Genomic DNA, 19,179 nt, shown 5'->3' on the forward strand with positions numbered 1-19,179 from the left:
ATTACGAATTTGCATTCTTTATCCGTAACTTGCCTCGGAAGCTTTTCCATAGAAATTTAAGATTACTTGATCTGTAAATTTACAAAGGGACCTCCCTCGGGGTATTGTTATAAAATAAACCTATAAGGCATTCGCTTTCTTGCGATTTCCAAAATTAAATATATTCGATGGCGTGAAAACAAAAAACTGCTCGAGCGAAATCCATGTAAATAATCAATTTTCGCAGACGATTTATTCATGAATTTGTTATTTACAACGAATAATTAAATTGTCAATATTCCCTCACGAAATTAATAGAACATTGCAATTTGCACTCGAGAATAATTGGTCCTGCCTAGCTTTTAAGAACTTTCGAAAATATAAGAATAAATCGAAACAAAAATTGTCATAAATTTCCACCGATGACTCTCGGATGGCGTCGTCGTGAACTGGATCTCTTATCCCTACCACGCCTCGCGGGCGTTTTCCCAGGCAGCTTCCTCAACGGCGGTGCTTTTGTGTCTTTGTCACGTGTCACTGCAGCAGGAGGCGGGTGGACCGGGTGGTGCATCGCGGCAAGTGCTTTTCGCTGTTCCAACAGGTCTCTGTGGTATGCCTGCACAATCATCATCATGATTCAAACTAAATAAGCACAACGAAATTAAGTCATTCGATTTGATGGATAACAAAGTTAGAGAGATCATGATGAAACGTTGATTTACCTGGACAACAAAGTTGCGCCTTTCGCAGTCCATAAACATGTTAATCGTCCAATCTACTTGGGACATGATTTTATCCCTTACAGTACTGAAACTGATTTGGTCCCTGGAGGTAAAACGATCGACTTCATTGAACCACAGACAAGTGAATAGATCAGTAATCGGTATGTGTTCTCTGATGATCACGCATCCCTCTGGTACGTCTGGCGTACAAAAAAACATACAAATTTAATACATGTGTTGTAAGAGCAATCTATTCACAAATGAATCAACTCGTAAAACCTAGCACTCACCACTTGTAATTGGAAGCTTAGATAAAGAATAAGGTATCAGCCCCTCTTTCTTGTAAAATTCAATTTGATAATCTATGGACGCATTGTCGTATTTTCCAGCAGCTTTGTTAGCCTCTGCTTCCTCAAATACATCAAAGCGCCTGTAGTGCCTAGATATTGCAAATGTGTAGTTTTCCCTCCACAAGAATCTGATGGTGGATATAAACGCATGTCAGCGTATATGAACTAATTTTACAGACAATGAAGTAGAGTTTCAAGGATCAGATTTGAACACAAATGCTTTGCTTGGTCATTCGTATATAAAATATATAAACCATGTAGATGATTGACTATTCATACAAAAAAAAGCTAAGGTCAGTTACTACTAACTACCACACAACAACTATACCTTCAGCAACGCTAGTTAAATATATCGATATTTCTTGAAATAAAGTCGCAACATTTGATATAAGAGTGTACCTGGTTGTGCAACTAAATGTTCACTTCAAACAATTCCATTGAATCAAAAAGAAGAAAGGGGTAAATTATAAGAATAAATTAAACGACTCCAATTATATAGGAGAAACATTGTCTTCAAAGAGACTATTTTGACAATTTGAGTTAAGAACAACATTATTTTGCCACAAAAAGTTCAACTATCTACTAAAGTAATATAAATACGCAAATAATTTGCTACGCTATTTAATAGCAAAGAACTACATTCAGCATAGAGATAAAAGTGTACCCACTCAAAAAAATTGGGGGCAAGACCTTCATCCAAGTATACCTCTCAAGAATTTGGTAGGGATCCACAACGAGTTGCAGTTTTCCATCAATCCAAATAGAAAATTGAGCGTTTGGGAAAAGCCTATGGAGCAAAAGTTTGGGAACCTGCTAATGTTATTAAAAAAAACTCTTGTTTAATAGATCGCCTCAAATAGAAAAGGGATTACTGCTAAAAGAATTTTAAAAATAAAAACAATAATAATATAAATGCAAACTAGAAATGACATACAAATTACAAAAGAATATGGAGAGACATGACTGCAGGAAGTGTAAATGTGTATCACAGTAAGCTTATTCACAAAATCATGAGAGCGTACAGCCATTTACTTCATACAAATGCATTTTAAATTGGTTCGAGAGCTAAGCTTACATAAATACTGATTTCAAGTAATAATCTAATTTTATTATTTCTCCCATACTCTTTTATCACTGTGCTTAAGTTACCCCTTTCAGAACCTATTCTATGAACAACTATACTCATCAAACTTGGTTATTTCTTCTTACTATTCATTTTCATATTTTTGTAAGTTGTTCAATTTCTATTTTATACGTTACGAAGTTGTTATTCTTGTTAAATGTTGCATTCAACAATAACCTTAATGCCAAGCTTGTTGTCTTCTAGCATTTTTTCCATGGAACATGAAGAGAAATACTATTGATAAATGTTACACTCTAAAGATATATCCTTCTAGGCAAACAAACAAAGCATACAATAGTAGGCATTAGATATATAACATATATCAAAGATGAAAATGCCTTCCACAAAATTCCAAAAGCTGAAACACATTCATTTGGATAATCAAAAGTGAATCATGTGTGAAGAAATCAAGAATCTTGGATGGGAGTTGAGGTCACCTCTTTAATGCTTTTGATATTGAAGAAGATCAATTTGTTTTTGGTAGTCTTATATGCCCTTTCAGTGAATGTAATTTAATTGATAGCTTTAAGAGCTTATTATGCCAATATACAGTCAGGAAGGTAACATTATTTAGAAACAAGTTCAAGATAAAGAATATGTTCAAAAAATCCGATGATGAAGCAATGAGCTAGGTGTAATGGTATAGAAGGTGAAAAAAATATGCATGTTTATTTTACATTTACTTTTCTTCCATTATGAAATGCTAATAGAATATGATGAACAGTTACAGAACTGAAACGGAGAATTGACTTGGCCTAGTTGTTGTGCATATTGCAAGGTCATATCTAAATGTAAAATGTTACTAATTGTAGCTAATATGAATCAATAGTAGTGTAGAGTAAACTGTACCTTCCCATTGCGCCTTGAATCCTCGTATGGAAGATTTCGAACCAGCACCACTCTCCAGAGACCAACTCTTTTGGAATCATCTAGACCACTAGAATTTCTCATATAGGCTTCAGTTTTTTCATCAATAAACATGTAAAAGCATGCATTCTTCTTCGTATGGTCACTAATGTTCTTGGGTTGTTGCATTAAATCATAATTTCCTAGTTAACAAGACAAACAACAAATCAATCTAAATGGGCAAAGAGAACATGGAGAAGCAACAAGGAATGAGAGGGGAAAAAAATAAGTAGAAAAAAACAAAGGAATTAGCATTATATTCATACCAAATATAGCAGAGGCTACTACAACATTATAGCATTCTTCCATTTCGAGAAGGATATCATCATCAATATTGAATCCAGTTCCTTGACCAGGTTTCCTTCCATTTGCAAAGCTGATGGCAGAGTAGAAAGACTAATTAAACTGTGACTTAGAAATCATACACATTGAAGACTGCAGATTTATGCTATTACAAATGCATTTGTAATTTATCCAATAATATTTATGGATTAGTAGGAAGGATGATGAAAAATACCCACAGTGCACAGTCATTGATTCTTTTATGGTGAAAGATTCATTTCTCTGCATCAAAGACGGATGCCCGCCAAAAATAGAGCCCCCATTTGGCTCATAAGAGATTAAACTAGCTTCTGAAAAATAATGTAGATTCTTAAGGACAGGTGATGGAGATGGTGAATATGGCATGTGAAACAGAGCCTGCTCTACGGGAATGTAACAAACAGGACATGCTGCAAAACACACATGAGATAGTCAGTGTGATAGAGAAGTCAGTATAATAGATAATCCAAAAGTTGTTAAGCATATAGCTAAGAGATCATCACTTACGACGTGGACCAGTGTGCCTCTTATCCATTGGTGGAGAAGGAATAGGGAACTTTTCACATGGATGTTGTGTTCCATGATGAGAGGGAAGAGAAATATGATTTGTACTATGTCTAGTTGAGGACTCTTCAAGTGGAACAATAAATGGGGAGTTGAAACTTTTTCTTGAAGGATTTTCCGAATGCATATGTGTTGTAGCACCTAATAACGAATCTTCATCTAAAATAGCAACAGAAGTTTATCATATACCATGATGATGCATAATGAAAAAACTAATATATCAAAGCTGCAGACAAGAAGGTTTACTAGGGGTATAAAGGAAACATATTTAGAGCTACAAGGATGATCCATGAAGGAAAACTGCACCCAAAAAAGCAATATTTTTTTTACAATATCCAAGATTTGGATTTTGTAAAAGGATGGAAGGGTTGATGGAGATGTTTCACATAGGATATAAGGAGGATGGCTGAAATGGAGAAGGGCGTCAAATGTTTTTTTTGTGACCGTAAGATACCTCTAAAATTTAAAGGGAAGTTTTACAAAACGACGATTAGACATGCTTTGTTGCATGGATCTAAATGTTGGGTTATGAATTGTGCACATGAGTAGAAGATGAGAGTCGTATAGATGATAATGTTAAGGTGGAAATGAGAATATACGAGAATCAACATGATAAGAAATAAGACCATTAGAGAAAAAGTAGGAGTTACGCCTGAGGAAAAACTCCAAGAGATGCGTTTAAGATGGTCTAAACAAGTACTTTGGTGACCAATAAATTCCCTACTTAGGCGATGAGAGATTATAGCAAACACACACATTAATCGAGAAAGAGGGACCAAATAAGATTTGGTTAGCAATAATAATATATGATAAAATTCATTTAAATATAGATAAGGATATAATAGAGTAACGAGTCCAATGAAACAGGATGATCTATGTAGCCGACCCAACTTAGTGGGATAAAAGGCTTGGTTATTGTTATTATTATTGTATTGGGGTTATGGGATTTGTTGGTACTTTAAATTAGCATGATGGAAAATCTTATTCATCTGATAGAAACTCATGATAAAGAAATTTTATCAGGATACACAACCCACAACTCATACTGATACCGCCGCCGATGACTATAGCTCCTGAAAAATATAAATTTAGTGCAAACTTCTACAACAATCAAGAGTACACTGCTCCAAATGGAACACTACCTTATATGACACACCTAACAAAACTGTTGAGCTCTCTGTCAAGTCTTGATCTAAAATTCAGTCGGGTTATGCCTCTAAAATTAGTACAAGCAAATTTGTATTGGTCAACTTGTCTAATACTAAATTTTCACCCATAAATGATCAAAAGAGAACGGGAAATTAGAATATGGCATAACAAAAGATTGAAAAGATTAGACTGTTCCTACTAGGACAATAAGAATCCATCCAAAGTTCCAAACTTATAGAAGTATAATTTACTAGATATTAATCATGATTGAAATAACATACCTTCAATTCACTAGAAAATTCATAAACTCATAGAAGCATATTCACTATATATTACTCACGAATGAAATAACCTAGTACAATTCAGCATCAAATTCACGGAAGTGTGGTGTAATTGATATTATTTATGAATGAAATGACCTACCTACAATTCAATAACAAATCCATGCCTGGAAATACCGAAAATAGTAACTAACCTCTACTAATAACCGAAACAAACGACAGTAATGCAGCTGAAATCATGAGCATCAGTAGAATTCCGACCTTCCTCCTCCCAACAAACTTGTAAATCCTAGGCAAGACCTTCTCCCTTTCTCGTACTCCGGAAAAGGATCTTGCAGCCCTTCGAAGTAGGATTGGTTGAGTTGCCGGAAAAGCACCATCCTGTAGCTGTTGATGCAATGATCCGTAGCTTCCCGACCGAAGACCCAATGACGCTGCAGCCATCGTCCCTCCCTCCGGAAGGTAGACCCACTCATCTCCCCGACCCTTTACAAAATCCTATCATCAAATGAATCAAAATCTGCAAATCCTCACTTCCTGAAACCAGCGGACCTAAATCCAAGACGAGATCTACTTGTTCTAGCACGGAAAATCTCCAGACTTCTCCGGAATATATCCCTTACATGAAATTCTTATCTCCAGAAAAAGATGACGATTAGTCTCCTTCGTCACCGGTCCAGGGGAGCGATTACAATGCAAGTAAATAATAATAATAATAACAAAAAGAGGAATAGATTGGGAATGGTGCGAAGGATCTCTTCTCTTCTGACTCTGCAATTGTTCGCGATCAATCCGTCGATTATGTCCTCGGCTGCAGATTGCTCCGGTGAATCCGTGTATTAGGGTTTCGGCGGAAGGATTCGCCGATCGAAACCCACGCGGAGGTGTTCGAGCGTCGGGCTCGAAGAAGTTGAAAATACGAAAGAGGCGAGGAAAACAAACATCAATTAAGCCGACGCGTCTCGTTAAAAGTTAGAACTGAGAAGATATAGACAAATTTATATTTTTAAAAAATAAAAATAAAAAACACCAATTTTGTTTTAGAAGTAATTAAAAAATGTAAGCGAGCGAAGAAAAAAAAAACACGGTTTGTCATTCTGTATCAAAAATAATTTTAATTTTATATTTTAAGAAAACTCCAATTGCATAATTAAAAGCAAAATTTTGAAATCCAAAATAAAATTTATTATATATATATTAATTAGCCCAAAGTCTAATTGCATAACTGCAGTCTCTCAGACGTATAAAATGGTTGCATAACAGAGGTCTCGTGGATGAGCAGAGGTCCTCTGATTTGTAATTTGATTGGTGAGTTATGATGAAACTCATCTGTTTAACAGATGAGATCTATTAAAATGGACCAATATATATCATGGATCATCCTCTTATCCATAAATTAGGAACTAGAAGATCCGTGTTCACGAGGTCCACAAATTGCGGACGCATTTATATCATGGACATCCTCTGATATTTATCGTTGTGTAGCTTGGGATGGCTGAGAACACTGATGGTGCCAAGGCCACTCTGTCTAACATTGATAGTCTTTGAAGCTCAACTGGGCTTCTTTCCTTCTACAGTCCTTTTTAAAATTTCTCAGATTGCAATCTCTCTTGTTCAGATTATAGCACAAAGCACAAACTGCATAATCGATCGATCTGAATCCAGATATTCTCATTAGTTCTCTCTTTGCTCGTTTAGGACAAGCCAAGAATAAAATCTGAACAAGAGGCAGAATTCAGTCAGAAAACTTCTTGGCAGAGAGGCAGAATTCCTCCATCAGCATTGGTCTTGGAATGACATAGTCGTTCTGTGCAGACCTGCACATGACTGACTCTTCGACACCTATACAGGTATACTCATAAGCACCTTAAGCGATTAGTGCCTGCTCAGATTTTGGAGGTATGATCATTGTCGCTTTAATTAGTACGTAATTATGTTTAACAACATCTTCTATATACCGGCAATCCATTTCTCTATAGCTAGAGTCATCTGTATTACGTCTCGCAAAGCAGTAACATGGCTTTGTTCCTGGAACATTCATAAAGCCAATGCTCCAGTCAACTGATTCCTCCTCCTGTCTCTTTTCCACAGTCCTAGTTAATGTAAAATGGTTGCCTCCTAATTTAAAAAAGAGACAACTTAAACACTAGCTCGAATATTATGCATGTGATGCATGTGGATCTAGACGATGAGATTGAATTAATAATGATACAACAAATCACAAGCATCACCCCATGCAAAAAATGATTTGAGCGGGCACATGTATTACTGAACGAATAGATTTCACGTCTTCCAGCCAACCATGTGGCCATTGACTATTCGATTAATTTGATTCTTCCGTGTCTCATAAAGGTGCTTTAATTTTATCTATTCTTTTCACAAGGCATGCCGTGTGACTACTTGACTTGGTCACGCAAGGTCTACCTAATTTAGATATTCCTGTGGTTTAAAAAAAGGCTTCAATTATAGGCGTAGTTTTTTCCCCCTCTAATGCGACGTATGTTCATGGGGTCAGTAAGATAATATGGTTAGAAGTCAAGATCACAGGATGGTCAGAAGTCAAGTCTCCGTGGCTGGTCAGAAGTTAGGCTCACGTGGAGGTCAGAAGTCCAGCCTCCGTGGCTGGTCAAAAGTCAAGTTTACATGACCAGGGTCAAAGTCTTAGCTGACGGGGCGGTCAAAGTATAGGATTATAAGTCGGACAAGTGCCAGCCCTGATAGCGGTCAAGGACCGGGCCCACGGGCCAGGTACAGCTGAGGACTGAGCCCACAAGCCAGGTAAAGGTAAAGGAAAGAGGGCCCCTGACATAGAACAAACTGGGCGTACAGGTCGGAACGTACAGGTCATGGATAATAGCGGACAGATGCAGGTTGGGATACAGACCTGGCGTACAGGTCGGAACGTACAGGCCATGGATAATAGCGGACAGATGCAGGTCGGGATACAGACCTGGCGTACACAAGTCGGAACGCACAAGCCATGGAGAATAGCGGACAAAAGCAGGTCAGGATACAGATCTAGGCATGTAGGTCAGAATGTACAAACCATGGATAACAACATACAGAGACAGGTTGGAATACAGACCGCGGAGTATAAACCTAGCGTCCAAGCACTACAGGACAAACAAGTCAGGGAATCGCAACTGCCTGTTAGAGAATGCCAGAGAATAATCAGTGTGTCAGGGAATATGCGAATAGTTGGGGCTCATTACCCCTTTTTGATTCCATTGCCAGCCTATAAGAAGGTGCCACGTGTCATTCACCGCCAGACAAAGTCTGACAACCGACATTCCCTGACACCCGTCAGACCCAGAAACTTCCGTTGCAGTATAAAAAGGGATGCTTTGTCCCTTATGCAGGTACGCTCACTCGTCATTTCTCACTAGTCTTTATTTTTCGTCCTTTTTATGTGTTTTCTGGGGAAAAAGTACTTGACTTGAGCGTCGGAGAGCCTGACCCGGGGACTTTTTTCATGGTTTTTGGTCTCTAACGACTCGTGGGCTCGTCTGAGTGTGCACAGAGCCGCAGTGTCATCGTCCTGGTCATCTTCTTTCGTCAGCCACCCGTGCGAACCTTTCCAGGAGGTGCCAGGTAGATCAGACGCCTCAGCGACTTTCCGTCAATTTCCAGTACATCGAGGCTTGCCTTCATCCGACTCAGCTTCCGGACGGGATCACCCTCCATTTAATAGAACATTTGGTAAGGTGATATACAACATGTTGTTGGAGATTTATGAATAGAGAAGAGGTAGAGGAGATATGGAACTTTATTATTAATGAGATTTTAGTCTCATATTGGGAGCTCTAAGGTAATGAGGTTGGTTTATATTGATTCATATGTATTGAGGATGTAAATAAATATATGGGGAGAGACTCTCTCTCATGCATGCGTGGGTGCACAGGGGGTGCAAATCCAGAGCTCGGATTGCACTGAACCATGTTGACTCATATGCAGGCACGACCCGCGTACGCCGAATGCCAGACCAATCAAGACAAAATTTGTCCAAGTGATAAAGAAAGAGTAATGCAACCGAGTGAAATGGATGCATTAAAGAAAGATTAATGCAGTCGACTAAAACGTTGGTGTTACATAACTGGTAAATAATGATCATTAACACTGTCATTAGTCTGAGCTCTTACATAAGGAGACTGCGACTACAAACAAAAGGTTACGCACATAGAAAAGTAGTAGGAGCTCTCCGCCTACTCTCCCTCCTTCTCTGTTGTGCAACTTTTACTTGGTGGAGTGCCCGTGATAGTTTGGGTATCGCTCAATTTGTCGTGACCAGTACTTGGTAGAATCATGGTTCATTATTGTATTTTATGAAACAGACGTCTTAAGTTCATATTGAGCGTTGTAAGATGCTTCATAGGTTGCATGGATAGATACCTAGTCATTTATGTCAAAGTTCATATTGACTTTAGAAATGGATGAATTTGATGGTGTAGAAGGAATATAATAAAAGTCATGGTGTTTGTTACCTCTCTAAATCAATCATCTTCTTTGTTGACAAGTCTTGTCATGTAAAAGACAAAAATCAAGAAATAAATTGATCAAGTAATTTAAAGACTTAGTTATTTTACTAACGGATAATAAGTTGACATGAAAGGATGGAACAACAAAAGACATATGTGATAGTAAGATTTTAACTAAGTTTTGCATATGCAATGGAAGTAACTTGTACTTAATTTCTATTAGGTAATCTAACATATGAATATAAAGGTATGTTTGTATCTAGTAATAACTTAGATGATAGCATCACTATCAACAAACCAATTCCTAGGAGTTTTCAAATTAATATAGCATGAAGAACAAAATGGAATGATTGAACCTATAACATTTGCCTTGGGTTGAGTTTCACCATTGTTTAAAAGAGTAAAGAGTTATTGATATTGTTCATGTGTGAAGCTTGGAGTATCTGACTGATAATTATTTGCAAAAGATTTTTTTTTCCCTGCATTCTTCTTATATCTCACAGGAAAATCATGCTAATAGTAAAAGTTGATAATCTTAATTTCATTTACTATTCCTAGGATGGTCAATATGATCCTATAAAAGTTTTCGATTGACCATCAAGATAAATCGGAAAGTGTATGCGGTGATCAGTCGAGAAACCCAGTATCCTTTGGTTGTACCCTCCATTTGAAGGAAAAATTTATACAAATACGTCATAGCTGGAGATCAAATTAAACCGTGGATACCTATGTGACAATCTGGATGTCCTACCGCCGTGTCGTAACCCTGAGGAAAAAAAATTGATAAATCAAGTTAGCCTCATTGACTATCCCTGGGGTTACCTGTAGAAAATATGTTCTAAATGCATGATAGACGAATTAATTAAATGCGATAAAAACTTACAGCGATCTCCCGCAGATCCGCAATCGGCAATGACGAAGCTCGCTATCGGAAGAGCGATCACAGGATCGGAAAGCCCTCCGCAATTCCACAAACCAAATCCCGCCGCTTTGGATGTTCTCCTCTTACTCTCGTCACACGATCGCGATTTCACACACCACCTGAGTCTTGGACGGACCCCCTTTATATAGGGAAATACACTAGGGGCATAATGGACTTTTCCATTATGGGTAGTGGGGAACATGGGCCACGTTCCCCACTATCCCCATTTCCAACATCTCCCACTCGTCCAAGGTAAGTCACTAAGACTAGTTCATTCAGGTAAGTCACAAAGACTTAATAAGTCACATAGACTATTAGAGAGTTTAGTCACATAGACCATATGAGAACATCCAATACATACTTAGAGAAAATGGTTCGTGCGACAGCAAGCACACTGAGCGATAGTTGCTAAGAAGATTGTTACACCTTGACTTAGCCGCTCGTTGAGCAATCAATGCTAATAAAGTTGTTACACTTTGCTTAGCTGCTCAAATAAATTAGAGACACACTCTTTATGGCACTTAGCCACTTTCCTGGTGGCACATAACCTTTATCCAGGATTCATCCAATCTTCAAATGACACACAGCCATTATCTTGAAGATATCCATGTCTTGCTATTTACCCAGATTAAATAATTTTTCATTTACATCGATATGAACATCTCTAATCTCTTATAATGACCATTATGTCAAGAGCATGTTCCATATCCAATATTCACATTCATTTCTATACAAAACAGAAACGGGTCGACTAGTGAATAACAACAAAAGATGTAAATATATTTAATCTTCCTTTTTAGCTAGAATCAATTCATTTTAATCAGTCGCTTTCCTAGTTATGCTCCATAGACCGAATCATCCATAACCATAGGATACACGCTAAAGTAGCAGTCACTGATTAAAACTTCAAGTAAACAGCTAAATAGTCACTAAGGCAAAAATTGAGATTAACATATAATCTCAAAGGTCTCACATAGTAAAGAAACAGGGATTCATTCTCCTACTACCTTTATTGTCGCAATAGCACATGTGGTATGAATCACATGCTACTATGTTATTCTCTTTACTAAAAAGAGTGCATGTTGTCTTCAAATTTAACATCGTACAGATTTCGATCTAGACATACCTAACGTCTAATCCTGAATTCAACATATGAATTCTAATCTGGCTTTCAACAGGTTCAGTAAATGGTGGGTTCATTTACTTCGATCATTATTTATACATAAATGATCTCATCTTGACACAATTATCAAGGCGACCTCAACTTATGAATCTGTCTCTAATTTCATAATTTCAGCTACGTAAGCTGTTTCATAAGTAACGGTCTTATCCCTATTTGTACTTAACAAACAGAGATGATTGTCCATGTGAGTGGACCAATCTCCACCTGCCAACATGCTCACCGAGATCTTACATGAATGTAACAAATACAACATATACACTGAATAAATTATGGCAAATGACACAATCATAACACAAAATCTGATTGTTCTTTCAATATTGTTACATTCTACGAAGTCCCAAAGACTTTACATGTTCTTTAAATGACTCTTTAGTCATTGGCTTAGTAAAAGGATCTGCAAGCATAACATGTGTGGGGACATACTCAAGAATGACTTTTCTTTTAGCCACAATATCCCTTACAAAATTATATTTAATTTCTATATGCTTGCCTTTGCTATGATATTTGAGATCCTTGGAAAAAGCTATTGCAGCTTGACTGTCACAGTAGACAGTTACTGGACTCCCACTATCCTCAGTAATTTTCAGATGCTTCAGAAACCTTTTCAACCAGACTGCTTCTTGCACAGCTGCTGAACATGCCACATATTCAGCGTCCATAGTCGACAAAGCTACACAAGCTTGTTTCTTGCTGTTCCAGGAGATAACGCCACCATTCAGCAAGAATGCATAGCCTGATGTGGATTTTCTATCATCCAGGTCTCCAGCCCAATCTGCATCTGAATAACCTTTCAGACTCATATCTGATCCTTGAAAACAGAGACAATAATCTGTTGTCGCATTCAGATATCTGAATATCCTTTTTACTGCCTTCCAGTGTCTCGGTCCTGGGTTTGACTGGAAGCGACTGACCAAGCCCACAACATAGCTGATATCGGGACGTGTACACAACATAGTGTACATCAAACTACCAATAGCACTGGCATATGATTTTTTATTCATCTCAGCTATTTCCTCTGGAGTTTTAGGACACATACTCTTGCTCAACACAGTACCTTTCACAATAGGTGTATGTTCTATGTTGCAATTAGACATGCTGAAGTGATGTAACATTTTATTTATATAAGACTCTTGTGACAGACCCAAAAGTCTTTTAGGACGATCTCTTATGATCTTCACCCTTAAGATGTATTCAGCTTCTCCCATATCTGTTGTATCAAATTGTGATGACAGCCACTTCTTGACTTCATTCACATATCCTATGTCATTTCCAGCTATCAGCATATCATCAACATATAATGATAAAATGACATACTTTCCTTTTTCCTGTTTCAGGAAAACACAATGATCCTCATTGATTATTTCAAAACCATAAGATAAAACGACTTCATTAAATCTTATGTTCCATTGTCTTGACGTTTGCTTTAGCCCATATATAGACTTTCTAAGTCTACATACTTTTTGCTCTTGGCCTTCAGCAATGAAACATTCTGGTTGAACCATATAGATTTCTTCGTCAAGATCACCGTTAAGGAAAGCGGTTTTTATATCCATTTGATGTAATTCAAAGTCATAATGTGCCACCAAGGTCAAAATAACTCTTATTGATACAAATTTCACTACGGGAGAAAATGTCTCTTCAAAGTCAATACCCTCCATTTGGGTATATCCTTTTGCAACTAAACGAGCTTTGTATCTGTTAATCGATCCATCTGCTTTCCTCTTTATTTTGAGAATCCATTTATTCCCAATAGCCCTTCGGCCCGGAGGAAGATCGACTAAGTCCCAAACATGATTTTGAATCATGGACTCCATCTCTTCAACCATTGCAGCTTTCCATTTTTCTCTAACTCTACATCCCAATGCATCCTCAATGGATTGAGGCTCGTCGTCGTCAATTGGAAGTGTAACCAATGCCTCATTCTCAATATCAAACCTCTTCTTAGGTTTGATCTTACGAACACTTCTCCGTAAGTTGGGTTGTTGAGAAGTCAACTCATGACTCGACATATCACTCCCACTCGGTTGACTAGACTCAGGTATCCCTTTTGACACCTCTCTTGTTGATAATATCTCATCCTCCTCAAATAGAGGAACATTTTTATCAACATCACCTCTGATTGAGAACTCTGTTTCGAGAAAAGTCGCATCTCTCGAGTCTATTTCGGAGATGGTTCCATCTAGTTGCTCACCTATGAAAACATAACCTTTGGAGGTCTCATGATATCTTATAAAGATACATTTCTTACCTCTAGGCCCCAGTTTTCCATACTTGTGAGAACAATCATGAACATAAGCAGCTGACCTCAGATTACTCAAATCTGGTTTTCTGCCTGTCCAACGTTCATATGGGGTAGATGGAACTGACTTTGAAGGCACTTTGTTAAGTATATAGGCTGCAGTTAATAATGCATCTCCCCAATAGGAAATTGGCAAATTAGCTTGCGCCATCATAGACCTAACCATTTCAAGAAGAGTCCTATTTCTTCTTTCAGCTACCCCATTTTGCTGTGGAGTTCCAGGGATTGTCAGCTGTCTAATAATCCCTCTATCATTACATATTGTCTTGAACATATCAGACAAATACTCCCCACCACGGTCAGTGCGTAAAGTCTTAACTTTACGTTCCGTTTGATTTTCAACTTCGTTCATATAACGAATGAAGCAATCTAATGCTTCGGATTTGTGAGAAATCAAATACACATGACCGAACCTAGAGAAATCATCAATAAATGTAATGAAATAGGAAGCTCCATGTCTAGCCTTCACATTCATTGGACCACAAATGTCCGAATGAATTAACTGCAATGTTGATTCAGATCTAATAGCCTTACCAAATGGTTTCCTAGTTGCTTTTCCAGCAAGACAATGCTCACATATAGACAATTGAATCTTAGCTCGAGTGCCCAATAGACCCTCTTTAGCTAATCGATTCATACGTTCTTGTCCTATGTGTCCTAATCTAGCATGCCAAACCTCATCAGTTATATCTGCATCACTAGTTAAAGCAATGTTTGAAAAACAACCATCAATAGCATAATTGACATCTGGTTCTACATCAAGAACCATAAAACCATTTGTTAAAAAACCATATCCGATTGACATCGAGTCAATCTTAAGTTCAACAGACCACCATAAAAATTAAAACAATACCCAAATCAAGAAGACATGTTACAAAAATCAAATTCTGTTGAATTTTAGTAGCATAAAGGATATCATATAGAAACAAAGTATATTCACCACATAGTTTGCATGTGTCAACTCCTTTGATTTCAATTCTTACATTATTTCCCACATATATCCACTTATTATCAATCGGTATCGGATAGTATTCCACGAATGTAGCTCGTAAATGAGCTACATAGTTTGTTGCTCTGAATTTATAGTTCATAAAGAATAAGAATCAATTAACAACACTATACTAGCAACATAATGTTCATAAATAGAAGATAAACATGGATTTACCTTTTTCGGCTCAATACATTTACAAGCAAAGTGACTCTTCTTGCCCTAATTATAGCAAGTTAATTTTCTTTTAGGTTTCTGTCCATACTTCTTCCCTTTGAATTTCTTCTTGTTTGGGCCCAACCCAGTAGCAACAGTATCAACTTTCTTTCCCCTTCCCTTCTTGAACCATTTCTTCTTACTCTTGGATCCTGCAGAACCTACAGCCACATAGGCTTGTCCAGAAATCCTTGCGGATTCAACTCTCTCCGCCTCCAATTCTACATGGCGTGATACGTCAGCGAAAGTCTTGATACTCTCACTGTGAGTTAAGGTCTGCTTCATGGTCTCCCAAGAATCTGGAAGTGAACGAATAACTGCTTGAACCTGTTGTTCATCAGTCAACTCATGACCAGCAGTTTTAAGCTCCCGAATCATGTTCGACATCTCCCTGAGGTGTTGAACCATTGACACATTTGGACGCTTTTTATAGCTGTCAAATTTAATTGTCAGCTGTCGAAGCTTGCTCAGACTTACTCCACTGTATTTTTCTTTAAGGGCAACCCAGACTTCATGAGTCGTCAGATATGACTCATATTCAAAAACTAGATCATCTACCATTGAACTAATCAATATACCCTTTGCAGTGGAGTCCTTTTTCTTCCATGCCTTATAGGCATCAAGATCTCGTCTGTGTTGTGCAGTGGGACCATCAACAGGTACTTCCATAACCTGATTTACAGCCTCTAGAACTTCTTGTTCCTCAAGTACATATTGTATCTTGAGGTGCCAGATCTTGTAGTTATCCCCATTAAGTTTTTCACCTTTGTTGAGTTCAGTTATTATGTTTTTGGTTGCCATAATCTATCATAAATAAACAAATTATTTAGTATTCAGTGTATATCATATGTATGCAATTTATGATTGACTTAATATTACTTTGAGTTGGTTTACAAAATCAAGTGACAACTATGTTTTCACTCATCATCCGTATGATCAATCAAATTAATATTAATCAATTCTATTACATACATCCCAACAAATGAACTAATCATTTATAATATCATGAATTCATTAATTAAATGAACTAATCATTTAATATATCATGTTTTTTTTTAAATTAAATGAACTAATCATTTAATACATCATGAACTAATCATGCATCATGTCAAGCAAACAGCATAAATAAATGAACATATCATTAATATAAAATTATGCTGCAAATTGTTAACATATAACCAACTGACATGAATGAAATGGACTAACTATTGTTCATACAAAACGACAATAAAAATAACAGAACTCTAATAAACTAGATAGGCAACTACCACTCCCACTAGGACAGACACTAGTGCAGTGGCTAATATAATCTCTCTCAGCCTGGACTCATTTGGGGTAATCCCAGGCAAGACAGCTTCAAGATTTTCAATTGGATCCCACACACACTCTCCCAGATCCTCTTCAGATTCATCTGGATCTTCAGGCTCTTCTGAATGCTCTTCAGATTCTTCTGGATCCTCCTCTAGAGGATCTTCAGGATCTTCTGAATCCTCTTCAGATTCATCTGGATCCTCCTCTGGGTCTTCAGGACCCCAATAGAGATGAAGCAACTGTCTGCACATCTCTGAGTACGAGATGTGTCCATCATAATCATCCCAAAGTTAGAATGCTATCTGCCTAAGGTTTTCTAGCAGTGAATAGACTAGAGCAAATCTTCTGTGTGTGTCTTCTACTGGAAATTCTTCTCGCTCGAGTTTCCAGAACAACCGATCGAGCCGACCAATAAGCCATCCGAGTCCTAGAACAGGGTCGAAATCAAGCTCCTTAATCTCCTCCCAAAGCTCATGTTGTCGTAAATCATGACTAGCCATCTGAAAAATTAAAAATAAATAAGTCAGTACAAAACCGACTAACCAGTACAAAACCGGCTTATTTCAATTTATACAGGCATAGTACCAACATAATAAATCAAGAAAAACAAATCTTCTCGATTTTCAGGAGTTAAGTCGACAATTAGAACTAATCTAATTGGCCAGACCCATCGGATTAGGGATCCAGATCCTAAGCTTGGTCCAATGTCCTTAATTAGAACTAATCTAATTGGACAAGGATTTTGTGCCTATGTTCTGTTATTTTTTCTCTAAGTCCATTTCTACCAATTTCATACTTATTGATCAAACTCAGATCCGTTTGATCAAACCAATGTCCATTGGTTTAAGTCTGACCAATTAGAACAAATCTAATTGTTTTGATCAAATCTGACCCATTAGAACAAATCTGGTCATTTGATCATATTTGGTCCAAGTCTAATTAATCAACCCAAATTAATTTGGGATTGGATCAAATTGATTTAATTAAACCCAATGATTTAATCTAAACCGGGTCTAATTGGACCAACCAATTTAAACCCACCTAATTAATTAAAATTAGACTAACAATCATAATTTTAATTAATTTTAACATGCATAAAAAAAAATTTTAAACACAGAAGCTTAAAATTTTTTTTTTTTTGCATGAAGAGCAATTCGAAATCAAAAGGTTTGGCTTTTTTTTTTTTTTAATTGCATGCAACATCTTTTTATATATATATATATATATATTTGATTTATTTAAATCAAACTTTTCCTCATGTTCCTCACGAACGCTGCCCACGCCCGCTACTGCCTTTGGTTTTTTTCGTTTTTGTTTTGAGAAAAATTCAAAACAGAAAAAACTTCATGTTTATCTTTGTCCGTTTTCATCGCCACCACGTCCCCATACACGCACGCACGCACGCACGCCACGCATTCTGTGAACATTGTGCACGCTGCCACGCTGCCTTTTTCAATCACACCGTGGAAACCGCCCACGCCGCGACGGACACGGTCGCCGGTCATGCCTACCTTCTGCCGGTGGCAATCGATCCTTTCCGGTACCATAAATCAGTCATCTTTAGGCCCGACGAGATCGCCGACAGTGGTTCTGCCTGTCCTAGCCACCAACACATAGCCGGCCAGCCAGGACGCCAACCATGGCCATAGACTGCCATTGCCGGCAAATCCAGCGATCTCGATTTTATAAATTTGGCACAACGTGCATGCTACGACACATTAGTCGTGCAAAACAGCGACGGAAAATGACAAATCGAGAAAACATCCGAACAACGATTTTATAATTCGTCTCTAAGCATTTAGAAATAACTACGCGCTCTGATACCAATGTAGAAAATATGTTCTAAATGCATGATAGACGAATTAATTAAATGCGATAAAAACTTACAGCGATCTCCCGCAGATCCGCAATCGGCAATGACGAAGCTCGCTATCGGAAGAGCGATCACAGGATCGGAAAGCCCTCCGCAATTCCACAAACCAAATCCCGCCGCTTTGGATGTTCTCCTCTTACTCTCGTCACACGATCGCGATTTCACACACCACCTGAGCCTTGGACGGACCCCCTTTATATAGGGAAATACACTAGGGGCATAATGGACTTTTCCATTATGGGTAGTGGGGAACATGGGCCACGTTCCCCACTATCCCCATTTCCAACATTACCGACCCTACCTCATAGGAATTTTCCGCCGACCATTAGGGTAAATTGGGAAGTATTTGCAATGAGCGGTCAAGAAGTCTAACATCCTTGGTTGCACGTCCTATTTAGAGGAATACTTTCTATAAATTTATCATAGCTGAGGATCAAACTATGAATATCTAAGTAATAACTTAGATATCCTACTACTATACCATAATTTCGAAGGTAAAATCATATGAGTAGTAGCA

The 19,179-nt window shown here is 37.7% G+C and overlaps 1 protein-coding gene across 3 annotated transcripts; it reads right to left on the minus strand.

Moving 5' to 3' along the window:
• Positions 1–206: 206 nt before the first annotated feature.
• LOC122034317 (probable hexosyltransferase MUCI70) lies at positions 207–6,348 on the minus strand. 3 transcript variants are annotated; one of them, XM_042593516.1, is made up of 10 exons: positions 5,590–5,721; positions 4,994–5,038; positions 3,909–4,012; positions 3,598–3,811; positions 3,347–3,456; positions 3,024–3,223; positions 1,716–1,861; positions 992–1,179; positions 702–901; positions 207–595 (listed from the first exon to the last, which is right to left on the minus strand). In XM_042593516.1, the coding sequence occupies exons 3-10, from the start codon at positions 3,934–3,936 to the stop codon at positions 386–388; spliced, it is 1,296 nt and encodes a 431-aa protein (XP_042449450.1). In that variant the 5' UTR covers positions 3,937–4,012; positions 4,994–5,038; positions 5,590–5,721; the 3' UTR covers positions 207–385. The 3 variants fall into 3 exon arrangements, with proteins under 3 accessions (XP_042449450.1, XP_042449449.1, XP_042449448.1); XM_042593515.1 differs by lacking the exon at positions 4,994–5,038 and having other exon boundaries at positions 1,758–1,861; positions 3,909–4,124; positions 5,590–6,348; XM_042593514.1 differs by lacking the exon at positions 4,994–5,038 and having other exon boundaries at positions 3,909–4,124; positions 5,590–6,348.
• Between the last annotated feature and the right edge of the window lie 12,831 nt (positions 6,349–19,179).

The sequence above is a fragment of the Zingiber officinale genome, chromosome 11B (genome assembly GCF_018446385.1).
Source record: "Zingiber officinale cultivar Zhangliang chromosome 11B, Zo_v1.1, whole genome shotgun sequence".
NCBI classification, from domain to species: domain Eukaryota; kingdom Viridiplantae; phylum Streptophyta; class Magnoliopsida; order Zingiberales; family Zingiberaceae; genus Zingiber; species Zingiber officinale.

Coding starts and splice junctions, on each gene's coding strand:
- LOC122034317 (XM_042593514.1), bottom strand. CDS start 5,839: ATGGCTGCAGCGTCATTGGGTCTTCGGTCGGGAAGCTACGGATCATTG. Junction 1,862..3,023: donor ATTCAAGGCGCAATGGGAAG/GTACAGTTTACT, acceptor TAACATTAGCAG/GTTCCCAAACTTTTGCTCCA. Junction 1,180..1,715: donor CCCCCAATTTTTTTGAGTGG/GTACACTTTTAT, acceptor ATCCACCATCAG/ATTCTTGTGGAGGGAAAACT.